Source organism: Rhododendron vialii, chromosome 6a, assembly GCF_030253575.1.
Source record: "Rhododendron vialii isolate Sample 1 chromosome 6a, ASM3025357v1".
NCBI lineage: Eukaryota > Viridiplantae > Streptophyta > Magnoliopsida > Ericales > Ericaceae > Rhododendron > Rhododendron vialii.
In genome coordinates this window covers 43391159-43416184 of record NC_080562.1, presented here as the reverse complement: position 1 = coordinate 43416184, position 25026 = coordinate 43391159, and the positions used below count along the sequence as shown (strand labels likewise).

Genomic DNA, 25026 nt, shown 5'->3' with positions numbered 1-25026 from the left:
GTTATGGACTAGAAGTGACCATTGTGAACCTCAACATTGTTAAGCTTAGCAATCTCTTAAGTGAATAATCAAACGCTGATGTGTCAACTTTTGGTTATCTATTTTTGATTATACCACTGTGAATGACCTTAAATGACTCAATAAGTCAAAAATATAACCCACCAAAAGTTGCAATTTTATCCGTAGAATAGCATTTTACTCACACAATCAAACTAAACGGAAAAAGCCGAAAAGCCATCTCGGAAATCATACTCTAATTCGCGAATTTTTTTTTGGGTGCCGGGTGGGTATATCCCACGTGATATCCGCTCGGCACATCCGGACCGTCCAATATATTTTTGGACGGCTTGGATTGAAACTCTCTCTCTCCTCTCACCCCAATACTTTCTCTCTCATTTTTCTCTATCCAAATCCAACCGTCTATAAATGCAATAGATGACTCAGATGTGCCGAGCGGGCACCACATGTATCCACTTGGCACCGAATTTTTTTTTCCCCAAATCGCAGACCCACAACCAACCCACAAATCCATCTCTCTCTCTCCACAATTCCTTATTTTTCGGTGAAGAACTCCAAAAGCAGCAATGGCGTCAACGCCTCTACTTTGGTAACTCTAGCTGGCACCGTTCAGCAGTAATAGTCCAACTCGGCCACACAACGATTTTCAAGCAAGAACCGATTTTCAATTTTGTGGGTTTCCAATTTCAGTTTTTGGATTTGTTGATTTTTAATTGGGTTTGTGGATTTGTTGAGAGAGAGAGAGAGAGAGTTCTTCTCAGAAAAATAAGGAAATTGGGAAAGAAATATCATTTGATTCATCTCTGCGTGTTTGAAATTTCAAGAATTTGGAACACTCAATTGAACTGGATTGTGAAATATTGAAAGGAGAGAGAAAAGAAAACATGAATGCTAGGCAATTCCGCAAATGAAACATGTTTTAAAATTCTAATTGGGTTAATAGGCGGGTCCGGTTTTATTTCAAACAAATGGGTCGGTTGGGTATGAGTAATTGAACTCATAATTAATTAATCGATTCTAAATGGGTCAATGACCCAACCCTCTTACAACTTACATATTTTGGTCCAAACCCGTCCATTTGCCACTCTTACTTGATAGCTCTCCCTTTGGCTAACTATATACTGTATAAAATGAATTCGATCGTCAATTACCAATTCATCTAAACATACAAAGAATTTAGTAGATAATGGCGGGATCACTGAACTCAGTCTGTGGGCTGGCCTTTTGGCAGCTTCTTTGCTTCTTCTTCGTCCCGGGCCTTGTTCATATGGCTCGAGCTCAAACCTCAAATGGTACTACAGCTCCTTCCGAAGGTGCTCTCTCTCTCTCTCTCTCTCTCTCTCTCTCTCTCTCTCTCTCTCTCTCTCTCTCTGTGTTTTCTTATTGTTTTGTTGGGTAGGTGGTTATATGTGTTGGTTCCAATCAGCTAAGAGTCTAACAGAGTAGTACTGCGCTCTCTGTACCCAAAAAGTTGGAATCTGGAAAAATGGATGTTGGCTCTGCTTTTGTAAAAGATTATTAACCGGTGTTGGGCACCTTCACATGGTGCCTTGCATCCTTATCTACTACACCTTCCTGCTTTGGTGATGTTTGCGACAAACTTGCTACACTGGTCGCCGGACCACACTAACTGGGCCTAATGGTGGATCCAGAATTATCTTACGTGCTATGTATGTATCCAGAATTACTATTTCTTGGGCGCGAGTAACTTGGTTTTTTTTTTTTAATTAGAGAGTAATTTGGTTGAATTTAATGATCCTAGAACACCACACCAAGTGTGGTTGGTTTGTTACCCTCCCTCGTAAAGGAGAAGTTCTAAGTTCGAGTCCTTGTGGAGGAGGTGCTCAACTCCCGTTGTAACTACTAACAACTAACCCTTAACATACAATTGTATTGAAAAACAAAACAGAATTTAATGATCCTAGGTCTCGGAAAGCAAAAATATTTTGTTTGTGAACACCATTATATGTTCTCTTTATTTATCATAATATCCTAGGTCTCGGAAAGAAAGAGTGATTTTTCATTAAATCTCAAAAAACTCGAAATATTGGGTAAAAAAGAAGTGTTTTTTTTTTTTTTAAATAATTCAATACGTCCGCTTGAATTTATGCAGCTAATACTAGTTTTTTGGGGTCAATCTTATCCAAGGTAAAATACAAAATCCGTTTTTTTGGATTTTAGCTTGGATATTTTCAAAATTATTGTGCTAAAAGTAAATTTTATTTTTCAGATTTGTATGGTCGGGATGAATCAATAATTGTGCGCGAAACGCGATACTATAATTATAGTAGTAAGAACAAAACGCCAAAAAAAAACTCCAAAAGCCCTTCGTATTTGTATAATAATTGGGCGTGATTATTATGGATTTGGTTGGTAGTGAGTGCACTGAATTCCATATTCGGAGAATGGGGATTATCGGCAAAATTAAATCAATGGAACATAAGCGGAGAACCATGCAGTGGAGCAGCCATCGACACGACCAGTATCGAGTCCACCAATGGAGATTACAATCCCGGTATCAAATGCCAGTGCGATGGTACTACTTGCCACATTACCGAACTGTAAGTATAATTTTTGTCTGTCTTACCCAAATGCCTGCAGTACTACTCCTTCACATTATCTCTGATTTTTTGTTAAAATCTTTGTACGTGGTTTGCTTTCTTTTCCATTTTTTGTTGCAGGAAAGTGTATGCGTTGAGTGTCTTTGGAGTAATCCCAGATGAACTATGGACTTTGACTTACCTCACAAATTTGTATGCTTCCTTCCTTCATGTTTTTGTTTAACTTAGTTCACAAAATGCTTTATACCGTTTTCTTCTGTTTGTTGTATTAACTGCTATCAAGCTGCAACCTTGAAATTATGATGCATACCTTCACCGTATATCGAAATATGTATGATTGTATAGTTTTCCACTGAGTTTTTCTGTGATTAAGGATCTCTTTGTTTCTTCAATAAATTGCAGAGACTTGCGCCAAAATTACTTGACAGGTACCCTGTCACCATCCATTGGAAACCTAACTCGCATGCAGTACCTGTAAGATCACTTTTTTTGGCAAAAAAAAAAAACATTTGATTGCATACATATTATATGCATGTGTTGCATGTCACGACCCGCCCTTTAATACAAATAAACTCTACAATACACTACTTTTTATACACATCCAGGCCCCGTTCTCTCAATATACAAATTACAATACCAAAATAAAGTACCTCGCAATTCAAGTTCTTACAACCCACAATAAAATTTTACAAGTCTAACAAGCCAAAAAAAATACAAATATTCCATTACGCTCTTAAATAAAAGACTAGAACATATCCCATGAGCTATAAAAATAAACGGTAACTACTCATAAAAGTCACCCACCGCGGGTCCCCCAACACTCTCGTCCTATGGCCCACGAACTCGGGCCCGCATGACCAAACATATATCTACTACACATATAAACTATCCTTTTCTCGCAAAATTATCTAATTATAATTCTACGTACCAACAACAATAAAAATAAATTTAAAATTAGACACGGGTCTCTACAATCTCCCCACCTTAAGGAATTTCGTCCCCGAAATTCACCACACAAGAAGAAGAAAACAAGTTGGATACTTCTAACATACTTCGGATTCGAACTCCCATATGGCGCTTCTTTCTTTCTTTTTTTTCTCCATGACAATGTCACATCACCTTGAGAAAAGGAATGTTGTTCTCACGCAAAACTCGCATTCGATTGTCTAGAATTTTCACTAGTCGCTCTTCGCAAAAGTTGTCATCCTCAATCTTGAGTCCTAAACGTCAAGAGTTGTCCCCCCTCAATCTGCATAGTTCTTGTCGTGACTTCGGGCGATAATCATTCGTCGTCAAATTGAAGCAACCTTCTTGGTGGTCTCTCACACTAAGTTTGGCCCTTAACTGTCGTCTTCCCAATCGGTCCAACAAATCGGCGATCTTCGCACTAGCTCCCAATGTTGCCACGCCAATACTTGGTTGATAAAAATTATTATAGTCAAACTCTACAAATGGTAAGTGATCCTCCCAAGAATCTTAAAAAAAAACACAAGCTCATAGCACATAATTCATATATTAAACGCCACAATTCCAATAAAGGGTTCAATGAGATCGGCAGTATGACAATCAAACAACGTGAAAGTTCCAGTCCAAAAAGATTTGCATGGGTAAGGTTGGACCATCAAAATCAAAAGAACAAACCAAGGCAAGGAATGCGATGAGAACTAAGCTAGATGATGAACTTGAAATCGTGCCAGCCGGACACACCTCAAATTAAACATCCAAGCGCAATAACCCAACAAGGCTAATCAAGAATTTAAAGAAAGATTATAAGGTAATCTGCAATTTGGGTGAACAAGCTGAAACTCAAAAGCGATTAAACAATGAACTCATTGTACCAAATCTTAAAGATTCAAAGAATATGAGTAGGAATAATTAGCCATGATCTTTGTATGGCTTCACAAGTCAAGAAATTTTCCAGCAAAGAAATATAATAGAATATAGAAGAGGAGCACAAGGTAGAGGCAATGCTTCAGTTGGTGAGAGATCAACACAATGAGACAACACCAAAGCAAGCGATAAGGTACAAGGCCAACATTAGAAATGGCATTGCTCACAAGCAATTTGCCTTGAAAGAAAGGAAATGGCATCATTTTTTTTTTTTGACATCGAAGAAGGAAACAATAGCAGTAGTATCTGAAACTGATAGTACCGAATTTTTTTTTTTTTGGCATCGGTGAATAAGACACCAGCAAATTTGACCCCAATAAGAAGCAATAGCAAGTTAGCAACATCAGAATTAGGATAAAATGGCAATTACCAGCAATAAACACCAGCAATGGTAATGGAGAAACCAAAAATTAACCAACAAAATTAATATCAAAGTACAGCAGCAGAAGTAGAACGAAGAAGCAATAAGCATATGCCACAAGAAGAGCCATCAACGACAGTAACAGACATACCATAGGCGATCAATAGCAAGGATTCAAATAGCACAAGATAATACTAGGAATGGCATTGTGGTAGCCAATCTAGATAACGAAAACCAAGACAAGTCAAGGATACAAAAGACCTCAGACCAAAGGAAGCAGATTAAGACACAAACTGAGACAAGAATAAGCTGTACCAAGGAAAAGGAGCACTACAATGGTAATGATAGTAAACTTATCAAAAATGTCACTTACCGTATCAACACATAGCATCCAAACATGTAATTTCATTCAGCACATAGTTAACTTACACATGTCATTCAATTAACGCATAACTTTACCAATGTTATTAACTTACACATAAACACCCAATCACAAAAACACTTTCATTTAGCAAGCAACACTACAATCAAAGTAAAGTACCCATGGCCCTATGGTATTCTAACCTAGAGATCCAAGCACATAGCCCAAAAACACAATTTAACAGTAAGCACATATCACATCTAACATAATAAGAGAAAGGCGCCCAAATGAAACTAAGTCTCCTCCCACGGTTCCTAGGTATTCAAACCTAAAGCTCTGATACCATTCTGTCACGACCCGCCCTTTAATACAAATAAACTCTACAATACACTACTTTTTATACACATCCAGGCCCCGTTCTCTCAATATACAAATTACAATACCAAAATAAAGTACCTCGCAATTCAAGTTCTTACAACCCACAATAAAATTTTACAAGTCTAGCAAGCCAAAAAAAATACAAATATTCCATTACGCTCTTAAATAAAAGACTAGAACATATCCCATGAGCTATAAAAATAAACGGTAACTACTCATAAAAGTCACCCACCGCGGGTCCCCCAACACTCTCGTCCTATGGCCCACGAACTCGGGCCCGCATGACCAAACATATATCTACTACACATATAAACTATCCTTTTCTCGCAAAATTATCTAATTATAATTCTACGTACCAACAACAATAAAAATAAATTTAAAATTAGACACGGGTCTCTACATTGCATATGCTCCTCTAAGTTTCTGACATCTCATTTCTTGTTCTTAGGTCCGTGGGTATCAACGCATTATCGGGGCAGGTTCCAAAGGAACTTGGAAAACTGACCGATTTAAGATCACTGTATGTTATTCTTAACTTCATAAGTTCCTAAGAGGCCAACTCGATTGCGTTGTTTTTCTGTTGATTGCAAGGCAACTTAATCCCAGTACATAGGCATACACACAAACGCATTTAATATGCTATACATTTGTCCCAGCAACTATCTCGCTTTACAATGTAGTTTACTACTATAACTCGCTGGCATTCAACTTCTCAGTCCTTTGCTATTTATTGTGGTATTCAGGACCTCATTCGGTGGAACACTGGTTATCCCTCATACAAATAAGTGGAAGACATTACTGTTTTGTGCATACCATTCACATGTGATCTATTTATACTGTTTTCATTTTGTTTGACTAGCTAATTTTCCAGGTCGTTTTCAACAAATAACTTCTCTGGCACTCTGCCATTAGAGCTAGGGAATTTAACAAAGTTGGAGCAATTGTAAGTGCCGAGACGTTGCCCCTTGCACACATTTTGACCCCCAATTGTCGTAAATGTGCTAGCATTAAGTTCCTTCACATTTTTCCACCGTGACAGGTACATTATCAGCTCCGGAGTTAGTGGAGCTATACCTTCAACATTTGCTTCTCTACAAAACCTGCAACAAGTGTAAGAGCTTTTGACCTATCCTTCTTCTTATCTGAGAAAATCAGATGGTTGTCCAGACTAGTTTCTGTGATCAAATTTACCACAAGAGAATATTGGGATCTCAGGTGGGCTTCAGACAATGACCTTACAGGCAGCATACCTGAATTCATTGGGAATTGGTCAAACCTTAAAAGCTTGTAAGCAATCTTCTGTATTTCCATTATCATACTCAGATGGTAGGATTGCATTAAGCTAAATAGCAGTGCATGGTAACTAAGATGGATAACACTCGTTTCTTTTTTTTTCGTTTATAATGCTATTCCGATTTTTTCATTTTAAATAATTTCTGTAGGAGGTTTCAGGGAAATTCCTTTGGAGGTGTGATACCATCAACATTTTCCAAACTAACCTTGATGGAGAACTTGTGAGTACTAACTCTTTTTTTCTGATTTAGCACATGCTGCATATTAATGAAGCTAATCTTCTCTTTTGTGATACCCAATGCAACAGGAGAATAGGTGATATATCTAATGGAAGTTCCTCACTGGCATTTCTAAACAATATGAAGTCTCTGAATATCTTGTAAGGCGATATGGTTATATCTGTCAGATATGTTCTGAATTAATTTTCATTGTCATGATCCTCCTCTGTTTGTTCACAATACTATTGCAACCACGTGGTTTCTTATCCTGCAGAATTTTGAGGAATAACAATATTTCTGGTTCTATCCCATCCAATATTGGAGATTACCGAAGTTTGTCTCAACTGTAAGTTAATCATTTAACTTTGGATTGGCTTCCCTATACTTCAACCTGCGATCTGCCAACAACCACGGGAAACTTACTTTATGTTTCTTACAACCTTGGGTTTTTGTCCAATTTTCCAGGGATTTGAGCTTCAACAATTTAACTGGACAGATTCCTGATTCACTACTCAATATGAGCTCTCTCTCTTACTTGTAATAAACATCTTGTGCACTGCTGTTGAAATATTGCCAACATCTACTGTTTATTGCTTTAACCAATTTCTGCACATTCAGGTTTCTTGGGAATAACAAATTGACTGGCCCCCTTCCTGCACAGAAGAGTACATCTCTTCTGAATGTGTAAGTAAATCTAACATAATGGCCCACTATCCAATTAGAATGTATGCAAGGGTGACTTTCTTTCCTTTTGTGGTCCTGGTCCATAATGATCATGAAAGGAGATTTTTTCCTTTTTAATTATAGAGTTTGTGAAAATGTCATGCTTAGGTAAAATGAGAAAAATTTAGTCTTTGCTGTCATAATGTTCTAGAAGGAGTGACATTTGTGTAACAACCTTGCTACCACATGCTAGAAAATGCTGTATTTGGACGAAGTGGTTTTGGAAACTGATGGATAAGGATTCATGTAATTATGGTAGTATGCAAGGCTTTGGATAAAATCCAAGACTTTGGTGCTTAGGGTTAAGATTAACCAAGTGATCTGTTATATAGGTTTTGGAAGATTGATTGAAATTTCTATTATGTAATTGCCTGCAGAGATGTGTCATACAATGAATTGTCTGGGAGTTTTCCTTCTTGGATCAACCAACAAGACTTGCAACTGTATGTTAATTGTTTCTCTTTCTGTTTCAGTGTTGTGATTTCCTTTCCAAAAACAAGTCGTTTATCATGCTTGCATCCTGTAATAATGTGCTGAGATTACATTCTCTAATTTGCATATCTTCTGCATTGATTATATTTTCTGGATTGTCATATGCAGTAATTTGGTTGCCAATAACTTCACAATTGAAAGTTCAAACGACAGGTGATTCTCTCCCTGCTGCACGTATTTGATGTTACTCGGTACATCTGAACATTTAATGATGCAAAACGAAAGTTCAGTGGAATCCCACGATTCTCTGTGTTTTTACACCATGAGCTAGCCAAACATGTATGATAGTGCTGTTATATTTGGGAGTGTTTATAGTATGTGGGCATAAGGTCCTAAATGTAAACGGAGTGTGGTGGTTGTACCTTTTCTAGTGTACCTTATACTTCTATTCAGCGTTCTGGAGTAATGATCGTGTGAGTTGTATGTGATATATAATGATTGCCCCATAACTAAACAGCAGAAAATAGAATGGTTGAATAATGGAGACTAGATGTTATATGATTATCTACTAACTATAGACACCGATGCATGTCCACATTCGTACATCCATTTGCCTCAGTTCAAAAAACATCTTCTCTTCATCTTAATGTTTGTAAGAGATCTCAATGTTCGTAAGAGATTTCTTTTTGCGATAATAAGTATACTCCAATAACTCAACAGGTTTTACCGTGGTATCATCTTTTCAGTTTCATTAGTAAACTGCCTAGCTTCATTTCTGTGTCCTTCTGAACTAAGTTTGAAGATCCACATACTGTGATTTGGCCATATTGCTTGCTAGAGGTGAAGCTAATGGGGCTATCCAATACATTAAATAAATAATTATTGACATAAGTTCTTGTGGCAAAGGTCCGTAGGTGGGGAACGGCAATTGTTTTGAAGGATTCTAAATACTTCCTCCCAAAGTCCAGATAAATCTAGCCCATCTACCTGTCACCGACACTACTTGATTCATGTCCTTGTTTGACTTACACTTGAGGAGTATCAATACATGATTAGTTACAGTCCAAGGTTATGATATCATCTGATGCAGCACTACATTAATTATTATTATTATTACCGTTTGAAATTTGGCTTACGACATGGGATAGCCTGTTTTCTATAGAACCGATTAAACCTTTCAGCCATACGCGTTAGTATCACAAACATTTTTCGGGAAAAGCTAATGAAATTTCTAGAGCTTAGATTCATCAGACGTGATAACTTTGTAATCGATATGCATTCTTCTTCTGCTTTCAGTGTTCTACCTTCAGGATTGAGCTGTCTTCAAAGGAACTTTCCCTGCTATCGGAATTCCCCTCTCTGTAAGTGCAGTTCAGAACTTCCTGTTAACTGTGATTCCGAGACTAGAACTTTTACATCCACAACATGAGGTAAAAAAAAGGACTATCTATTCGAGATTGGTGTTCCTTTGAGGATAACATTAACCATATGGTATATTCTATTGGTCAACTAGGTCTAGTAACTCTGGTAAAAAAAAAAACTAGGACTAGTAACTGTTAGAGCTATGGTTCCAAGAGATCATGGGATCAAGTCTTCTAATCTTTTTTGGTTTCCCTGTTACGTTCATAGTGCTCTCTGTTTTCTGTGTCATTATACACCATGTTCAGTCCTTTAATGCTTTAGTTTCTACAACTCAACCTGATGATTTTATTTTCCTGTGGTTAACAGATTACAACTTGTCAATTAAGTGTGGTGGTCCACAGATTACATCCAGAATCGATCAGATTGTGTATGAGAGGGATGATGAGGCTTTGGGTCCGGCTACATATTACGTGACTAGTACCAAAAGGTGGGCAGTAAGTAATGTTGGACGCTTCGGCGAGAACAACAATGCCCGTTACACGAGTAACTCTTCATCTCAGATAGCAGATACCTTGGACTCGGAGCTTTTCCAGACAGCACGAATATCTGCTGGATCACTGAGATACTATGGGTTGGGGCTTGAGAATGGAAATTATAATGTGAGTCTCCAGTTTGCAGAGATATCCATCCTGAATCCTCCAGATTGGAGAAGTCTCGGAAGGCGTATTTTTGATATATACATCCAGGTCTGTAATTTATTGGGGAATTGGGTTAGAAACTGTCCTTTTCACATCTTCCTGTTCTCTTTGGAGCAAACCTTTTCTGTTCGTTATCCCTGCAGTAAACCTTTTCTGTTGGCTATCAATGTGGGATTTTGCGGTTCTCCAATTATTATTTTTTGTTTTTGATAATTTTGCGGTTCTTTTCCGGAATTTGTCCATGTTGTGTCTTATACTTCTTCTTCTTATATATATATATATATATATATATATATATATATATATATATATATATATATATATATATATATATATAAATTATAGGGGAATCTGGTGTGGAAGGATTTTGACATACGAAAGGAGGCAGGTGGGACCTCTTTCCAAGCTGTTCAGAAGGAATTCCAGGCACAGGTAACAGAAAACTACCTTGAAATCCATCTCTTTTGGGCTGGTAAAGGGACTTGCTGTGTGCCTAGACAAGGTACATATGGACCTTCTGTTTCAGCAATCATTGCCACCCCAGGTAATATTATTCAAAAATATAAAATGCTACTTAGAAACTTAATCTTGTATTTTAGTATATTTATGCCAAGTTATGACAACTAAGCTATTTTGAGCAGACTTCATCCCCACTGTTAGTAACAAACCTCCAACCAGCAGTAAGAAGAATAAGACTGGCTTGATCGTCGGGATTTCTGTTCCTGTTGGAGTTTTATGCTTTCTGTCTGCACTTGCATTATGTTGTTTCGTTCATCAAAAAAGAAGGCCACGACAGAATGAGGATGAAGGTAAAATTAGAAAAAGGGAAAGAAAGCCTGCCTAGTTTACTACTGCACTCTGATTTTTGCCCCACAACATAATCCATGTCCCATACAATGATTATGACTGTTGTTTTAAGCTTCCTGAATATAGTTGAGTTATGACTTCCTAAAGGTATTCACTACCAAGTGTTTGTATTGAACTGGCAGAGCTCCTGGGGATGGATGCTAGGCCTTACACTCTAAGTTATGCTGAACTTAGGGCTGCAACAGAAGATTTTAATCCTGCAAACAAACTCGGGGAGGGAGGTTTTGGCCCGGTTTATAAGGTAAGTTAATCTTATAGTCAAGGCAAGGCTGTCCTCGAACACTCCATACTGCTTCATGAAGTGGTACCTATCAACCACTATCATCTGACTTGTAAGATGGCTCCTCTAGGATTCTGTGTAATTAGCTCTCTGTTAAAAATCAGAGACTCACTGCACCAATTTTTTCCTTGTCTATATGCCTATGCATGGCAGCACAATGCACCTACCATGACTTTTTGTGCCATTATTAGACGGATGCTGTCTGTTGCTATGGCTGATTTACTATACATGAAACATAAATTATTGGTCAATGGCCTTTCTTGAATCCCTTTCCATAGTTATAAAATGGTGCATAATAACGAATTCTGTGGTTGAGACTAGACAATTTGTCTAAAGTTTTTGAATCTGTATTCCATAGGGTACCCTCAATGATGGGAGGGTGGTTGCCGTCAAAAAACTGTCTGTGCAATCCCACCAAGGAAAGAGACAATTTGTTGCAGAGATCGCAACAATATCGGCCGTACAGCACAGAAATCTTGTGAAGTTGTATGGATGCTGCATTGAGGGAGATGAACGACTGCTTGTTTATGAGTATCTTGAAAACAAGAGTCTTGATCAAGCATTATTTGGTACAAGGACAGCAACTTTACAGTCTTATGTATATTGAAATTTTGGACTATGGTGAATACAGTACATGTTTAACAATTTGGCATTGATAAACCAGGGAAGACAAGTTTGTATCTTAGCTGTTGTAACGAACGCTATAAACGCAAGCTAAGAACGAGAAATTGAAAAAACTAAACAAGAAATCACAAAGACACAAGATATACGTGGTTCCCCAAGTTGGGTACGTCCACGGGCGAGGAGGGAGAGGATTCACTAACCAACGTGAAGAAGAGATACAAAGAGCCGGCTATGATCCGTAACTCGTCTAGAAAGGCCACCAATATGACAGCCCCAAAAGGATACAATAGAAGTTCCCCAAAAGCCCTATTTATAATAGGCTACATAAATAGGAGCAACATAGTTAACCAATGTGGGACTAAAGAATACAAGGCATAAACAAGGCATTCCCAACAATTCTCCACCTTGACTTGAATTCCACCGAACCAAATCACCAAATATAGCTATCCCCTTCTAACCTCTCACTCGCCAAACGCCCCCGAGGGGCGATCAACTGCAAATACCAAGCAAGCCCAAGCAATGCTTGAACTTGGCAACTGGAACCGGTTTAGTCAACATATCTGCTGGGTTATCTGCCGTACCCACTTTCTTCACCTCAACTTGCTTCTGTGAGATGATATCCCGAACGAAGTGATACCTGACATCGATATGCTTGGTCCTCTCATGATACATCAGATTTTTAGTCAAATGTATAGCACTCTGCGAATCACAAAATACTGAACTCACACCCTGTGTAAGACCAAGCTCACAAAGCAAACCTCTCATCCACAATGCCTCCTTCACAGCTTCAGCAATGGCCATATACTCCGCTTCTGTTGTAGACAGCGCAACTGTAGCCTGTAAAGTAGCTTTCCAACTAATGGCACTTCCGGACAGAGTAAAGACATAACCTGTCAGAGACCTCCTCTTATCGTGGTCACCGGCAAAATCCGAATCAACATAACCAACAGCATGATCACCAGAATTGACAATCCCAAACAATAGACCAACACCTGCAGTTCCGCACAAATACCGTAGTATCCATTTCACAGCCTCCCAATGTGCCTTTCCTGGACGCCCCATATAACGACTAACGACACTAACTGCATGTGAAATATCAGGACGAGTACATACCATGGCGTACATAAGGCTCCCAACTGCGCACGAATATGGAACCTGAGACATATACTTCTCCTCATCCTCCGACTGTGGTGACAACTCAGCTGAAAGTCGAAAGTGTGCTGCCAAAGGGGTACTGACTGGCTTCGAGTTCTGCATGGCAAAGCGCTCAAGCACTTTAAGAACATAAGACTTCTGATTCAAAAATAGTTTGCCAGCTACTCGATCTCTGCAAATCTCCATACCCAAAATACGTTTTGCTGCACCCAAATCTTTCATCTCAAATTCACCACCTAACTGTTGTTTCAACCTGTTGATTTCTGATACACTCTTGGCAGCAATAAGCATATCATCAACATACAACAGTAGATAAACAAATGAACCATCTGAAAGTTTTCGAAAATACACACAACTGTCATACTCACTCCTAGAATATGACTGGCTTATCATAAAAGTATCAAACCGCTTATACCACTGCCTAGGGGATTGTTTGAGGCCATACAAAGACTTACGAAGTAAACAAACGTGATCCTCCTTACCAGAAACAACAAATCCCTCAGGCTGACGCATATAAATCTGTTCTTCAAGCTCGCCGTGCAAAAACGCAGTTTTGACATCAAGTTGCTCTAACTCAAGATCATAACATGCAACAATAGCAAGTAAAGTGCGAATGGAACTATGTTTTACAACTGGTGAAAATACCTCATTGTAATCAACACCCTCCTTCTGGCTGTATCCTTTCGCCACTAGCCGAGCTTTAAACCGAGCGTCTTCTACCCCTGGAATACCTGGTTTGCGCTTGAAGATCCACTTGCATCCAACAATCCTCTTCCCTTTCAGCGGTTCTACTAACTCCCATGTCTGATTCTTCTGAAGAGACTCAATCTCCTCATTCATAGCAACAAACCACTGTGCAGACTCAGCGCTCAAAATAGCTTCCGTATAGCTTGAAGGCTCCTCATACTCAACTGTTTCAGCAACTGATAAAGCATAGGCCACCATCTCAGAATAAGCCGAATACCTTTCAGGAGGCCGAATCTCCCTCCTTGGCCTATCTTTAGCAATAGTGCGTGGTTGCTCAACTAACGCATCAACCTCTGTGTCTGAACTCTTGAACTCCTCTTCAATTTGCTTCTCAATATGCTTCTTCCCTGAGTCGAAAGATTCACCCATAAACTCCACCTGCTTTGGAACACTATGTTCCTGAACTGTATCATCAACCTGCTTAGACCCCTTAATCAGATAATTTTCATCAAAAGTCACATCCCTACTGATCAAAAACTTCAAATCATCAGAGCACCATAACCTGTACCCTTTGACACCTGCTGCATAACCCAAGAAAATACACTTCTTGGCCCGTGGCTCCAATTTACCCTCATTGACATGAGCGTAAGCTGGACACCCAAAAACACGCAACACAGAATAATCAGCTGGATGACCTGACCATACCTCAAACGGAGTCTTACACTCAATAGCAGTCGACGGAGACCTGTTCACCAAATAGCATGTTGTGGAAACGGCTTCAGCCCAAAATTCTTTGCCCAATCCGGAATTGGACAACATACAACGTGCCTTCTCCAAAAGAGTCCTGTTCATTCGTTCAGCCACACCATTCTGCTGAGGGGTTTTTCTCACTGTGTGATGCCTCACAATGCCCTCATCACTGCAGAACCTATCAAACTCACCAAGACAAAACTCCATACCATTGTCAGTTCTCAAACGTTTTATTTTCTTACCAGTCTGATTCTCAATCAAAGTTTTAAACTGTTTGAATGTATTAAAGGCGTCACTCTTATGTTTCAACATATACACCCAAACTTTACGAGAGAAATCATCTATAATACTCATAAAATATCGAAAACCACCTTTAGAAGTTACCTCTGCGGGACCCCAAAGATCCGAGTGAAAATAATCCACCGTGCCTTTGGTGCGATGAACAGCTGTACTGAATTTTACCCTGCACTGCTTGCCGTAAACACAATGCTCACAGAAATCCAGCTTCTCAATTTTCTGGCCACATAGCAAACCCTGTTTGCTCAAAACTGTCATCCCCCTCTCGCTCATATGCCCAAGGCGCATATGCCACAAACGAGTCAACTCTGAATCTGAAACCTTGGATGAAGCAACCGTTGCTGCAGCACCTATAACTGTACTGCCCTGGAGTGTATAGAGGTTACCACGCTTCTGACCCTTCATCAGTACTAATGCACCCCTTGAGACTTTCAAAACTCCACCTTCACCGAGGAATTTGCAACCATGAGAATCAAGAGCACCCAGGGATATAAGATTTTTCTTCAAATCCGGAACATGTCGAACCTCAGATAAAGTCCTAACAATACCATCATGCATCCTAAGCTGAATCGTTCCTGAACCAACAGTCTTACAGGCCATGTTGTTGCCCATCAAAACTGTACCACCATTGACCGCCTTATAAGTAGAAAACCACTCTCTATGCGGACACATATGGTATGAACATCCAGAATCTAGAACCCACTCGGTATTAGAGCGAGAATCGCCCTCTGTAACTGATAACACATTATCTGACTCATCTGAACTTTCAGCAATTCCAGCAATTACTTTACCCCCTTTCTGGTCTTCTTTTTCCTTCTCCTTGAGTTTTAAACAGTCACTTTTCCAGTGCCCGGGTTTCTTGCAATAATTACACTTTCCCTTCTTCTTACCTGATGACCTGGATCTTCCCCTATTACTCGACTCCTCCCTTCCTGTTGTTCTTCCCCTAACAAACAAACCCTCCGCATGTGCATCACCCTCACCTGACACTTTTTTCCTCAATTCTTTCGAATAAAGGCTGGCCTTAACATCCTCCATAGATATTGTGTCTTTGCCATACAATAGGGTTGTAACAAAGTGCTCATACGAAAGTGGTAAAGAACATAGCAAAATTAGGGCTTGGTCCTCATCCTCAATTTTACTATCAATATTTTTCAGATCCATAATAATACGGTTGAACTCGTCTAAATGATCTTTAACAGGTATACCTTCTCGCATACGAAATGTATAAAGACGTTGTTTGAGATATAACCTGTTGGTGAGCGACTTCGTCATATATATGCCTTCCAACTTCAGCCAAATTCCTGCTGCTGAAGTTTCTTCTTCCACCTCGCGAAGAACGTCATCTGCCAGACTCAACTGAATAGAACTTAGAGCTTTGGCATCCATATCATCCCAATCTTCCTCTTTGATTCCAGAACTAGTCTTGCCTAACAAAACCTTGTGCAATCCTTGTTGGGTTAACAAAGCCTTCATCTTTACTCTCCAAAGACTGAAACTGCTGCTCTGCCCATCAAACTTCGCAATCTCGAATTTAGCCGCCATAGCCACAATCGGAAACGAAACCCTAGTTTTTGCAACCTAAGGCTCTGATACCAATTTGTTGTAACGAACGCTATAAACGCAAGCTAAGAACGAGAAATTGAAAAAACTAAACAAGAAATCACAAAGACACAAGATATACGTGGTTCCCCAAGTTGGGTACGTCCACGGGCGAGGAGGGAGAGGATTCACTAACCAACGTGAAGAAGAGATACAAAGAGCCGGCTATGATCCGTAACTCGTCTAGAAAGGCCACCAATATGACAGCCCCAAAAGGATACAATAGAAGTTCCCCAAAAGCCCTATTTATAATAGGCTACATAAATAGGAGCAACATAGTTAACCAATGTGGGACTAAAGAATACAAGGCATAAACAAGGCATTCCCAACATTAGCTGGCCCATTCGTTTTGATATATGCTTGGGAGTAGCAAGGGGTCTGGCTTATCTTCATGAGGAATCACGGCTTCGCGTAGTACACAGAGATGTGAAAGCCAGCAATATTCTTCTTGACCTTGATCTCAACTCCAAAATTTCTGATTTTGGTTTGGCCAAACTTTATGATGACACAAAGACACACATTAGTACTTGTGTTGCTGGGACAGTGTAAGATTCTCTGCAGTCAATCTCTGTATATCTTGGTATTTTTTTATAGCTGAAGTAACATCGTAGCAGCGATTACTTGTTATGGTTGGTGCAGTGGGTATCTTGCACCTGAGTATGCGATGCGTGGGCTGCTTACTGAAAAGGCCGATGTATATGGATTTGGTGTTGTAGCTCTTGAGATTGTCAGTGGAAGGCCAAATTCTGACTCAAGCTTGGAAGAAGAAAAGATATATCTTCTTGAGTGGGTATGACATAACTCTTCTTTTAGTAAGCAAAAAAAGGAAAAAGATTCTTTTATCACTTCCGTTTTCCACTCAATAAATTTTATTTCTTTGAAGCATTGCAATAGCATGCATATTCACTTTAGCTGTGGGTACAGTACTGGTTGTGATCATGGTTGAGCTGCACGTTTGTATAGTCACTTCTGGAAAAAGAAGAAACATCCTTGTATGTTGAAAAACTAGGCGAGATTTTTATGTCTCGTGAAAATTGAATCATTCCCTTCTGTGATATATATCTGCTGGAGGACTAGTTTACATGAAACTTGAAACAAATGAGGAAAATCACTGGCTTGTCTCCTTAGTATGTGATATCATTTACATGTGAGCAGCATTTGCTTATGCAGATAGGGTTATTGATAAAGTCACTATATGGATAAATGACTAACATCACCTAGGTAATGCTCTCAAAAGCAAGAAAAGTACTTTTTCAAAACCCATTTGAACTTTGTTAATGAAATGTAGCAAAGTTAAAGAGGTTACATATTTGGGACTTTGCTAATTCTTTTGGACCAAAAAATGAAGTTTTCACAGAGCTAATTATACTATGATAAAGGCTTAGCTACAGTTTTCTCATTGTTTTGGTCCTTTGGACACAAAATCGTATAAACAGGAGGAATAAATGGAAGGTTATTCCTCTTTTAGCTTGGGGAGATAAGGTTATTCTAAGGTGGTTAAGTTCTCTTTCCCTTAATATTTTTTTTGCTAGCCAAACTCTTTTATAGCTTCCCAATTATACTACGGTTTCATGCAACGAAAACAAATGTGATTCGTTGAAATGCTATGGAGAAAAAAACATCCCTTATCATTTCTGTGTTTCTGCAAATTTAAAGGCATGGTATGGCTCTACCATTGAGATTTGCAGGAAATGCAATCCATATATGATCCACATGGCCAGAGGTAGCTTGTGACAAGTACCGAGTTGGAAACACGCCTTAGAATAGATACGATCTTGTCTGGTATTCTACAAATTACCCAACAGATACTGCAAAATTGCCCAAAGGAATCACAATCTGTGCCCTCTATTATTACCACAAACGACATAATCATATGGATCTTGGTATTTGACTCCACAACTCACAGATTCTGGCTCTGCACATCCACGCACCCAACATGGGCATTTGACTCCACAACCCACAGATTCTGGTTCTGAGCATCCACGCACCCAACATGGGCTGCCCACTTCAATTACATAATTCAGTGCTTGTATAATTCCTCCCATCTTGGATTTTGTGACATATTTCATTCTTTGCTCCTTTTAGGCTTGGCATCTTCACGAAAGCAACCACGAAGTTGAGTTAGTTGATGCAAATTTATCGGAATTCAATGAGAAGGAAGTAAAACGAGTGATAGGAGTAGCTCTTTTGTGCACCCAGACGTCCCCACAGCTACGCCCATCCATGTCACGTGCAGTGGCAATGCTTTCAGGAGACATCGAAGTTAGTTCTGTAATTTCGCGGCCTGGATACATGACTGAATGGAAACTTGATGATGCAACAGGATTTATAACTCCTGATACTCCAGCTTCTAAAGATAAGTATAGCCACTATAGCTCATCTACTAATACAAGCATGGTGGCTGATCCGGACCTTTCACCCATAAATGCCACTGGACCTATGCTTCAAGAGACCATCGGAGAAGGTAGGTGAAGATTGCTTTTGCTTCAAGGAAGAAACAGTGAAATTTCCTCCTGGAATACATGATATGAGACTTCTTATCTATATATTGTTGTTTTTCCGTTATTGCTGCTGCGAATTTAGATTGACTTTTGTCTTGTATCAAGTACGAAAAAAAGGATATCAAATTAGACAGTGATTGGTTCCAGTAAAGGAACTCGTTAAGTGCGTGGCCGACCTCGGATATTAGGCATATGAGATTTTGATGAGCACCTAAGGTCAAGTGGGATGAAACAGTAAATCCCAACTGATTCTTGCTTGAATATTCCCAGTTCCCACTTACCACCCCTGAAGCCTAATGCTCCAGTATATGGTTTTTTCTACTGTGTTTGAAGCGTAATAACTATTCCAATCAAATATAAGGGTCATCATCGGGCCTAGCCGGCCCAGCCTGCAAATCACTACCCAAGCCTGTTCATGGGCTAGGCCGAGCGGGCTTTTTTTGAGAGCCGGGCTGGCCAACAATCGGGCGGCCCTGACTAGTTGATTTGGTGATTATTTTAGTTTTTTTTTTTGACTCTTTTTTTTTTTGGTGTAATGCTTACTCACAAATACATGTGTATGTTTATGTACAAAGAGAGTATGGGGATTTACATCATAGATGAGGAGTTCAGTAGAGGGAGGGTGAGGGAGGAAAATACCCTTAGGGTGATTTTCGGGCTATCAGGCAGGTCTCGCGGGTGGGCCCAGCAAAAATCCCTAGGCCCAAGCCTGGCCCATGAATAATTCGGGTTAGGCTAGCCTGACCGTTGGTTGGGCTCGGGCCAGGAAATAGCCCGACGGGCCGAGAGGGGTTTGGGCGGGTCGCAGGCCGGCAGGCTAAATGATGATCCTTAACCAAATATATGTGCAAAATGAAAAGAAAAAAAGAAGAGAGAAGAAAAAAAGGTGATGTAATCGTCATAATCTGTAATTGTATGGAACGATGAGCAGCTCGAAGGTTTGTTATCAAGTCTGTAGAGCATGGACCCAGAAGATTGCTCATGTCATTCTTGCCATCACTTTTGCTGAGCTTGAAAGGTATACCAATCAAAGGAGAAAAAGCTTATGCCCACAAAGCTTTATACATGTGTTATTGGAAATGCAACCCCACGAACGCATCTAATCTTTGTCCCCTAGTCATAAAGATGAAATTGGTCCCCATCCCTTTTCTTTTGTCATTCGCATCTTTCATGTTGTCTGTGTTTGTTTGTATTCTGGTCTTTCTTGTACTTCCCCTGACCTGAGTGACCGACTGTTCTCTCAATGATATGCTCCAGAGTCACATGTTTACCGTTTGTTTCTACGGTTCCACCCTGTGACCAGGCCTAACAAAATATCAATTGACTAGGGTTGCAAATAGGAAGCTAGAACTTAATGGACACGCCTTTTATTGACACCAGAGTCCGGTAACGTAGGGTGGCAGAGTTGGGTTAACCAATAGGTGAGATAGCCCATAGTTCTATGACCTACTATTGAAAAACTTCGAACATTTATGCTCTACAAAATTTAATGAACTTTATCTTGCATGATTTCGCTTGATCGTTACATCTAAGTAGGACCCATTTTACGCTTCAGAGTGTCATTGTTGCATGATGCCTTAGCAAGTAAAAAGAGTTTTTCAAACATGTCTTGCTTAGCATTTGCCTCCAAAATAATTCCATGTTTTGTTTCGGCATTTATTCCAAGCCGGCGAAAAACTTCAAATAATCTTGCATAGCAACCTTAGCTATCCACCTATGGTTATGAGAACATAGGAACTGAAATAGAACGAGTTGAAATTCTCACTCGATTCGTTAGAGTAGCGATGGGTGGAGCCAATCAAAGTGCAAATAGTGCAAGGGTATGGCTCCAATAGCGTCAGGACAAATAGCAGTTGTCATCAATTCTGTCACGGCCTTTGTATGGGTGGCGGACATCTTCATGATGGTCGTCGTGATCACAAGGAAGGACATCTTAATTAGCGGGTAATTAAACAGTGTTGAAGATGTTATCTAAATCAACAAGGAGTTCAAGGAAAGTAGTATGCTTTTCGAATTTTACTACCATGGATGATGTCCAAATTAAATGGATGCGTATGTGGTGCTAATTAAATCACTATTGGTAACAAGGGTATAACAAAATCTGCAATCTTGAGGAGAATGGTAGCAAAGAAGGCAGTTGATCACATGGTGACTGGTAGTTGATAAATTCTGCAATAGTGTACTTTTAGACATGCACATTAATTGCATGGAAAAGCAACAACTCAGATTGACACTGATGAATGAATTTCAACTGACCTTAAATTTAAGTCCATTAATAAATATGCACCGATTCCATGCCTTAGGCATGTATTTATTATTCACCTCCAACTTACTTCTGCAAAAGTTGAGCTTCACGTAATATCTCCTCTTTATGTTCTTCCTTCTGCAATTGCTCAAGTCTGAAGGTTACTATATATCCTCAGATCAACTGGCTATCTAATTTTTCACCTTGTAAGGTAAGTTCCAGCATTTTTTTCTCTCACGATTATCACTATTTCAATAATATTATGCTAAAAAATCAGCTCGGTCGGTATATTTTAACTAGCTTTTCTGTTAAAAAAAACAAGAGCACTGCGTATTATTGCCCACTTTTTTGGTCAACATAGTAATAAGCTACATTGGAGCTGTGTGGAAATGATACTGGAATGAACCTTTTAATGCAGATTAGGAAACCTAGTCAGGGTGCCAAACAGCACAGGGCTCGTTCGCTAAAAGTAGGCAAACAAGAATGTTTAGTAGCTCCTGAATTGATTAATGCTTACAAAAGAAAAACAGCAAATGAGAAAATTAGCAGCCAAACGATTTTGCTTATTCTTGGTGTTTTCGGCCGAGTACCCGTTTTGACATGACATGACACCGACACAGGTACACAGCTGCGTAAATCCGGATGCGGCTGAGTGTTTTTTTTTTCCCCATAACTACTTGACTTGATCTTTCTTGATATTTTCAGGAAAAAGCTTAGAATCTGTTGATGAAACTTAACTTCTAGTTGAAGTTTTGTATCGATTTGGAAACCATTTTAGTTGCAGTGCTTTGAATGGGAGAAGCGACAACACAAAAAAACTGGCTAAAAACCCAAACACCTTGAAGTCTTCCCGTTCCTTGTACTCTACTTTTTCTGGGACATGAAAATCAGTTTTTTCATTTACATATCTAACCAAATAAAAATATTTTGAAACTTAGGTGGCATATATCCAAATTTGGATACATATCCACGTTCTCTATTTTCAGGCTTGATGCGCCCGATCCTTAAATATACACCTGTATCCGATTCACGAACCCGTGTCTGAGTAACATAGCACTTACACAACCACCTATTCTTCTACTTTCATATCGATAACGGGATCGGCCATTAAAACTTTTGCAAAATAAGAAGGCGGCGTCCACAATGCTCACAGGTGGCCCATTGTTGACCAAAATAAAGGTTTCTATCCCCCAAGGCCTTTCGACTTTTCTGCATCCTTTCTAGTTTGTATCGTTATTTGCAATCATATGGATTGTAGAACAACCTCAAGTTATGGATCTGATATGAAGATTTTCGTCAACTACTCATCATATCAATCCAAGCACTTTTTTGAAGGAAAATTGCATAATGGCAAGCGAGTTGCGGACCCCACTGACTCAGAGTACAGGTTCAAGTTTCTTGAAAGCTTGCTTCAACACTACAAATGCATTTCTTGGTAACCACTGATCACAATGCACATGTGTCCATCTATATACAACTATGTATCCTTTTCTTTCAGCCCAAAAACTCTAATTTGTGGCATTGGTTAATTTTCCAGGGATTGGTCTTCTTACTGTTCCTTATGCCCTCTCAAGTGGTGGATGGTTGAGCTTACTACTATTCTTCCTAGTTGCTGCGATGGCATTTTCCACTGGACTGTTACTGAAGACCTGTTTGGATGCTGATCCGTCTATCAGAAACTACCTTGACATTTCTGAGCGTGCGCTCGGTAAAAAAGGCCGACTCATAGTCTCAATTATCATGAACTCAGAGTTGTACCTTGTAGCTATTGGACTTCTGATACTAGAAGGGGATAACTTGCACAAACTCTTCCCAAAATTTTTGATCAGATTGGGAACACTAACTATACCTGGAATGCAGTCGTTTGTTATAATAGCCGCGCTTGTGATTTTGCCATCAATGCTCTTAACTGATCTGGGCGTACTCTCCTATGTTTCTGCCACTGGGGTGTTTTCATGCCTTATTATTCTCGCGTCTGTTGTTTGTGTTGGAGCAATCAACGGTGTTGGTTTCAGTGCAAAAGGAAAATTGTTAAATGTTGGTGGAATTCCTACCGCAGTCAGCTTGTACATTGTTTGCTTTGCTGGGCATCCGGTAGTCCCTTCTGTGTATACTTCCATGCAAGATCCATATCAGTTTAGTAAGGTAAACAACTGCAGCTATATTGACCTTAAGAGAAGTCACATAAACCTTTTCTCAATCAATCACACAATTATTTGGTACTGTTTTGATTTCTTGTTCTTCTCCATACCTTCTTACTAGTAGTAGCAAGATGTATGAACTATAAAGATAGATGTAGAAGTCAATGTCATAGTTTGACCGGAAACAAGGACAACATATACTAATAGACCTGAATGTATGTATGAGTTAAGTTGATTCGTCATGTTCTATTCTGTGAACTTGTACTAGGAATGTGAAATGTATGTTCAAGTGGCAATCATAGCTGACGTTGTCCAAATTATTAAGGAGTCTAGGGTCTTTTGCAAACATGGGGACTAAAAAGTACCTCAAACTGCAAATTTGGGGGCACTAGTGCAACTTGCTTTCTGTGTGAGGGTGAGGTACTTCTTCCACTAACACCCCTTAATTCCGTAGCACCAAAAAAAGAAAACACGCCTCATTCATTTGTTAAAGTAATGGCATAACACAAAGGGATACCTGAAAGAGATTCAACTATAGCAACCAAAACTCTGCAATGCCTACTCTGAGGATCTTAAGGGTATTTAATCCACAAAAGATTTAAAAAGCTCACATTTTTTTCGTTTTGCTGTTTCAGGTATTGTTATCTGGCTTTACTGTCACAACCATCACTTACTTGTCAATGGCCATAGTTGGGTATCTCATGTATGGGGATACTGTTGAATCACAAATCACGTTAAATCTGCCAACGGGCAAGGCAAGTGCAGAAGTAGCAATTTACACCACTTTACTCATACCGATTACAAGGTACGCGTTGATGTTAACTCCAGTGGCAAATGGCATAGAAAGTGGGCTACCAGAAAATTACAAGAACTGGAGACCTATTAAGATACTTATCAGAATGGCACTTTTACTAAGCACAGTTGTTTTGGCTTGTGTATTTCCCCATTTTGAGTCACTAATGGCCATTGTTGGATCGATCTTTGTTGTTTTGGCTTCATTCCTGCTTCCATGCCTTTTCTACTTGAAGATTTCTGATTCCTATAATCAGAGTTGGAGTTACAAGACAATTTGTATCACGGGGATAATCATATTTGGAACTGTTGCTGGAATTTTCGGGACTTGGTTTTCTATTGCTCAACTTGTAGACGGTTCTTGATTGTGTTATAACCTCTGCCATCAGTTACTTGTGGCAACTAGTCAACATATTTTTTATGAAATGTGGATTCAGTTTCTTGTATGGCATTTTTTTTTTGTTACAACAGTAATTGACAAGTACATGAGGTGTTACAAGAGAAGCTAACTAGCATTGCTTGCAAGAATAAAACAATCATTCAGAAAGTGGTAGCACAAACACAAACCTTAGATCGACTAATGAATGTCACCTTCTGGATGTTGAAAGATTTTCTAATTAATTCAAGGTCATTTATCTTTGGCGTTCTCTAATGGAGTTGCTTCTAATGCATATTTGGTGAAGGGGATAGCTAAAACATATTGCTGCTTCGTTAGAGCTTATATCGAAACCTATTTAATAGGTTGGACCCTTTCTTCTTCCTTGTGATTCTTTTAGTTCCTTGAGAGACC

The 25026-nt window shown here is 39.3% G+C and overlaps 2 protein-coding genes across 6 annotated transcripts; both read left to right on the top strand.

Annotated features, from left to right (window-relative positions):
* The first annotated feature begins 521 nt into the window (after positions 1-521).
* Positions 522-19221, top strand: LOC131330221 (probable LRR receptor-like serine/threonine-protein kinase At1g56140). 2 transcript variants are annotated; one of them, XM_058363719.1, is made up of 24 exons: positions 1155-1331; positions 2396-2579; positions 2700-2771; positions 2982-3053; positions 6018-6089; positions 6441-6512; positions 6609-6680; positions 6785-6856; positions 7012-7083; positions 7170-7241; positions 7355-7426; positions 7546-7617; positions 7699-7764; positions 8181-8246; positions 8404-8448; positions 9532-9596; positions 9964-10343; positions 10641-10839; positions 10937-11104; positions 11285-11403; positions 11801-12033; positions 16893-17102; positions 17197-17347; positions 18643-19221. In XM_058363719.1, the coding sequence occupies exons 1-24, from the start codon at positions 1205-1207 to the stop codon at positions 19027-19029; spliced, it is 3120 nt and encodes a 1039-aa protein (XP_058219702.1). In that variant the 5' UTR covers positions 1155-1204; the 3' UTR covers positions 19030-19221. The 2 variants fall into 2 exon arrangements, with proteins under 2 accessions (XP_058219701.1, XP_058219702.1); XM_058363718.1 differs by lacking the exons at positions 16893-17102; positions 17197-17347; positions 18643-19221 and adding an exon at positions 522-690 and having other exon boundaries at positions 1250-1331; positions 11801-12085.
* A 2053-nt stretch (positions 19222-21274) lies between these two features.
* On the top strand, positions 21275-24687 carry LOC131330223 (amino acid transporter AVT1I-like). 4 transcript variants are annotated; one of them, XM_058363722.1, is made up of 4 exons: positions 21275-21514; positions 22639-22738; positions 22841-23448; positions 24080-24687. In XM_058363722.1, the coding sequence occupies exons 2-4, from the start codon at positions 22651-22653 to the stop codon at positions 24599-24601; spliced, it is 1218 nt and encodes a 405-aa protein (XP_058219705.1). In that variant the 5' UTR covers positions 21275-21514; positions 22639-22650; the 3' UTR covers positions 24602-24687. The 4 variants fall into 4 exon arrangements, with proteins under 4 accessions (XP_058219705.1, XP_058219703.1, XP_058219707.1 ...); XM_058363720.1 differs by having other exon boundaries at positions 21377-22439; positions 22483-22738; XM_058363724.1 differs by having other exon boundaries at positions 21386-21514; positions 22593-22738.
* The last annotated feature ends 339 nt before the right edge of the window (positions 24688-25026 follow it).